At 53.5% G+C, this 4,530-nt stretch overlaps 1 protein-coding gene across 1 annotated transcript; it reads left to right on the top strand.

The window, feature by feature from the left end:
- Nucleotides 1-344: 344 nt before the first annotated feature.
- On the top strand, nt 345-3,527 carry LOC135291597 (zinc finger protein 3 homolog). Its single transcript, XM_064405878.1, has 2 exons — nt 345-2,194; nt 2,381-3,527. Exons 1-2 carry the CDS (start codon nt 2,143-2,145, stop codon nt 3,049-3,051), a joined length of 723 nt encoding a protein of 240 aa, XP_064261948.1. The 5' UTR covers nt 345-2,142; the 3' UTR covers nt 3,052-3,527.
- The last annotated feature ends 1,003 nt before the right edge of the window (nt 3,528-4,530 follow it).

Here is a 4,530-nt window from a genome sequence, read left to right as displayed (position 1 = left end):
AAGGTGCAGAACTAATTTCTGAGCTAAACAGACGAATGGGGGTACCATCATGATCTGAGGTTCAGCCCTTCGGGGGGTTTGGGGGTGTCTCTGCCCTCTGAGCCCAATGATGTTTGGGCGGGGTCACACCAGGGTTGAGAGGGACAGAGACCCACTGGCCTCCCCAGGGATGAGAAGGTCGGAGATGCCCCCCAGCCCCGAGCACCCTCAGCGGTGAGAGGGACACAGAGCCCCTGGTCCCCAGCCCTGCATAGGCATTCCCTGAGGCCAGCGGGATGGAGAGACCCCTGAGCATCGCCCAGGGTGAGGGGACAGAGACCCCTGAGCATCCCCTGGGCTGAGAGGGACAGAGACTGCCCCGAGCATCCCCCTGGCATGGGGGTGAGAGGTAGGGAGACCCCCAGGCATTCCCTGGGGTGAGAATGATGGAGACCACCTCAGGAATGGCCTGGGGTGACAGGGAAAGGGACAAAATCCCCCCAAGCCCCTCCCAAGCATCCCTTAAGCATCCCCTGGGCACTGGACAAAATAAACTTGGCAGAAATCAAACTTAACACCACGTTAAATGCCTTGACGAACATTTGCTCTTGCCACAAGTCACTTGTGATGGAAATGTAAACAAATCCCAAACATTAATAAAGCAACAATAAAAGCAATTCTGTGGCAATTCCAAGTTTCATCGGTTCCTGCACAGCTGTAGCTTGGCAGCTGGCGTGTTCCAAAAAAAAAAAAATTATGGAAATTTAGCCCAAGATTACTAAAAGGAAGGAAAAACTCTGTATAGCTGTGACAAAGGTGACAGGAACGAAGACACCTATGATTTTCACATTTGGCAAAGCCCCCAAGCCTGTGAATTCGGGAGTAATTTAGGAATTTAGCTACTTGAGCTGGGTTTCTTATAGGACTTTTCGGAGCCCTGTGTTCCTCACCTTGGGGTGAAAGAACCTTGTCAGACTTGCTGGTATCATTTGCTCCCTTTCCTCCATTGATTTCAATAAAATTTTCAAGGAAGGACAAGAAAATATTTTCTTTACTCTGGCCACCAACAGCCATTTTCCTCATCAGTTCTCCCATATGTCTCCCAGAGGAAGCTGCATCCAATTTTCCAAGAGTTCCTCCAGAGAGAACCACAACCTCCTCAGAGGAGGGAACCATGCTGTTGTCAAAGGCAGTTGGGGTCAGAGAACAGTGCCTAAACTCCCTGTGCCAAAATAATGTCACAATCTGCTTAAGAAAATTGTTAGAGAGATGCCTCTGCCCCAATTAAGGTGCTAAGGAAACCAAATGCAAAGTGGATTTTATTGAACAGTAAATGTGAGGTAGAGAGAGAGAGATGGAAAGAAAGAGAAAAGGAGGGAGAGCAAGAGACAGGGACAGAGACCTCCCCTGGCAGGGCAAGAGTGACATTGTCCCCTGTGTGTGTGGCCTTCCCGGGGTGGGGGTTTTATACCTGAGCCAGTTTGGGTAAGGGGGGTGGTGTTCACCCCCTGAGCAGGGATTACCCCACTGTTTCAGGTTACAGTGTAAGATGTAACCAAATGCATGTTTTCCATCACCACCTTTAGAAACTGTTATAAACAGGGGGTGCAGTGTTCTTTATCTCTTCCATCACTCAGCCCTGATAACACCCTCCAGGAGCTCTCTTCTGTGAATGGGCCATTGAGTGTCCTGCAGGACTGGTAAAATGACATCATCCCATTGTGGGATGCTCCACCCAGGGGGAGGAGCCAAGCATTCCTACCTGGATATAAGCTGAGCCTTGCAACACCAGGAGCACCTTGCGTACTGGATTCCCAGAGGACAAGAGCTCCATCACCAGCACTCAACCGTCAGAGGAAGACCAGACCCTTCTACAGGATCACTGCTTTGACAGAATCACAATCATCACTGCAACAGGACTGCAGCCACCATTTAATGGGACTGCTACCAGCACCCTAACCAACAGGGTGTCAGGTTATATCCTGACTCTGTCAGTTTAAGGCCTTGTTTCTGTATCATTGCCTTGATCTAAATTTTCTTTTTAAATTGTAATTCTGACTTAGACTCTCCCTGTGGTTGGCCTTGAAACCAGTACAAAACTCCACGTACTCATCCATTGTTTTCCTCTCAAACCAGGTTTTCCCATTCCCAAAACTTGGCCGGATGGAGGGGGAGGCTGCAAGGAAGAGGAAGATATCTCGAGACACTCAGGCAGGTGAGGAGGAAGTCAGTGCCCCTTTCCCCCTCTCTCCTGCTCCATCTCCCAGCCCAGAAAGGTGCCTGGCTATAGGACAACCCCGCTTCCAACACCATCCTCCTGGGGATACCCAGAAAGGATCTCCTTCCCCTTCCCTGTGTCATGGAGGCAAATCCCATCCTCTCCTTGTCCTTCCTCCCCCAGACAAGGAGCTGAGGATGGAGACCAGGGAGGGCAAATCCCCATGGCAGAACCTTGTGGAAGTGGCTGTTTTGAGGGGCTCCAAAAGACAGGAATCCGACGGGGAGGAAAAGCCCCAGAAATCCCCCAGGAAGAGGGGCTCCAAACCCAGCCCAGGGTGCTCTGGGGGGGAAAGACCCACCCTCTGCCAGGAAGGTGGACAAAGCTCCTGCCAGAGCTCAGAGCTGGTGGTCCATGAGCAGCTTCATGATGGGGAATGGCCATACAAGTGTGGAAAATGTGGGAAGGGCTTCAGGTGCAGCTCAGAACTCCTCAACCACCAGCAGATTCACGCTGAGAAGAGGCCTTTCCGCTGCCCTGAATGTGGGAAGGGTTTCAACCGCAACTCCCATGTCATCCGCCACCAGCGTATCCACACTGGGGAGAGGCCCTACGAGTGTCCCCAGTGTGGGAAGAGGTTTCACACTAGATCCAATCTCCTCCATCACCAGCGGATTCACAGCGAGGAGAGGCCCTTCTGCTGCCCTGACTGCGGGAAGGGCTTCAAGCACAACTACACCCTTGTCACCCACCAGCGCATCCACACCGGGGAGAGGCCCTACAAGTGTCCCCAGTGTGGGAAGAGCTTCATCCAGAGCTCTAAGTTAACCAGACACCAACGGATGCACCAGTAAGGGAAGCCCTGCAAATGCCCCAATTCCAGGAAGAGCTTTGTGCCCGGCTCCAGCTTCATACCCAAATGGAGGACCCACACTGGGAAGAGACCTGTAATCCATATTCACTACAATCCATGCTGGGAAGACACCTGTCCCTTCTCCTGCCCCTGCCAGTGACCTGATGTGGGGTTGAATAACATGAGGTTCAGGCCATGGCTGTGTCATTAAATTCACTCCCACCTCAGGTCATTGCCAGGGGCAGGAAAGGGACTCTCTTTCTCCCTGAGGAGAAGGGTGTCCTTTGCAGGCAGGGGGAAATACATTGCCAAGAAGAGCCAGTCAGTTGTGTTGTAGTTTTCCCTGCAAATCGTTTCTATTTTCCCTTCTGTTGTGAATATTTTTGCTGTTCTTGATTGTTCCTTATCTCATTGCTTTTCCCAATAAATTGTTCTTATCCCAGCCCAGGATCTTTGCCTTTTGTGATTTCCATGGGAGGTGGGAGGGCAGCGAGCAGCAGCACAGTTTTAGCAGGAGCAGAAAATTGGGGAATCCCGTTCCTAAAACCCAGTCCTTGGAAACCGAGCATCCCAGCTGGTCCCAGCCCTGCTGGCCATGGCAACAGCCTTGGGAGCGGGTCCCTGCCTGGGGCTGTGGGAACCTCTTCCCTCTGGTGCCCAGCGACAGGACTGGAGGGAACGGCTGCAGCTGAGTTGGGGCAGGCTCAGCTTGGATCTCAGGAAAAGGTTTCTCCCCAGAGGCTGCTGGGGCACTGCCCAGGCTCCCCAGGGAAGGCTCCCAGCTCCAGGGCTCTCTGAGCTCCAGCAGCATTTGGACAGCGCTGCCAGGCCCAGGCTGGCACTGTTGGGGTGTCCTGGGCAGGGCCAGCAGTTGGACTGCAGGATCCTGATGGGTCCCTCCCAGCTCAGCCAGTTCTGTGGATCTGGGATCCCATGACCCTGGGGATGGGGCTGCCAATGATTGCCATGGCAACGGGCTCTGGCTGCAGGCCTGAGCTGGTGTCCATGGCAACCACCCCTGGCATGGGGTCTGCATGGAGCTGCCAAGGGACTGAGCCTGGCAACAGGGGTCTGGGAATGGTTGCCATGGAAACTGACCATAGCAACAGGGCACTGGGGATGGTTGCCATGGAAACTGAGCACAGCAACAGGGGGCTGGGGATGGTTGCCATGGAAACTGAGCATAGCAACAGGGGCTGGGGGTGGTTGCCTACTAAGGATCAGATTTGTCACAGGCCCTCAGAGGGGATCCATGGGGACTTTCCAAGAGTCTCCAGGCTGTTCAAGAGCTGGAATGTCACAGGCAGAGATGGGGGCTCCATGGACACCTCCCAGGGATTTCTGGGGATGGTAAAGAGCCCTGTGCTCAGAGGCAGTCACAGCCATTCCATGGTGACATCCCAGGGCACCTTGGGCTGCAAAGGCACCGATTTGTCACAGGCACTCACGGGGGCTCCATGGTGACATCGCAGGAGTCCCC

The sequence above is a fragment of the Passer domesticus genome (genome assembly GCF_036417665.1).
Source record: "Passer domesticus isolate bPasDom1 chromosome 8 unlocalized genomic scaffold, bPasDom1.hap1 SUPER_8_unloc_1, whole genome shotgun sequence".
Lineage (NCBI taxonomy): Eukaryota > Metazoa > Chordata > Aves > Passeriformes > Passeridae > Passer > Passer domesticus.
The sequence above is the reverse complement of the archived record's forward strand: the minus strand, read 5'-3'. Positions and strand labels throughout refer to the sequence as shown.

Bases quoted from the DNA above. Each gene is read 5' to 3' on its own strand.
- LOC135291597 (XM_064405878.1), top strand. From the start codon at position 2,143: ATGGAGGGGGAGGCTGCAAGGAAGAGGAAGATATCTCGAGACACTCAG. The intron at 2,195-2,380 runs GTGAGGAGGAAG...TTCCTCCCCCAG, and splicing joins ATCTCGAGACACTCAGGCAG to ACAAGGAGCTGAGGATGGAG.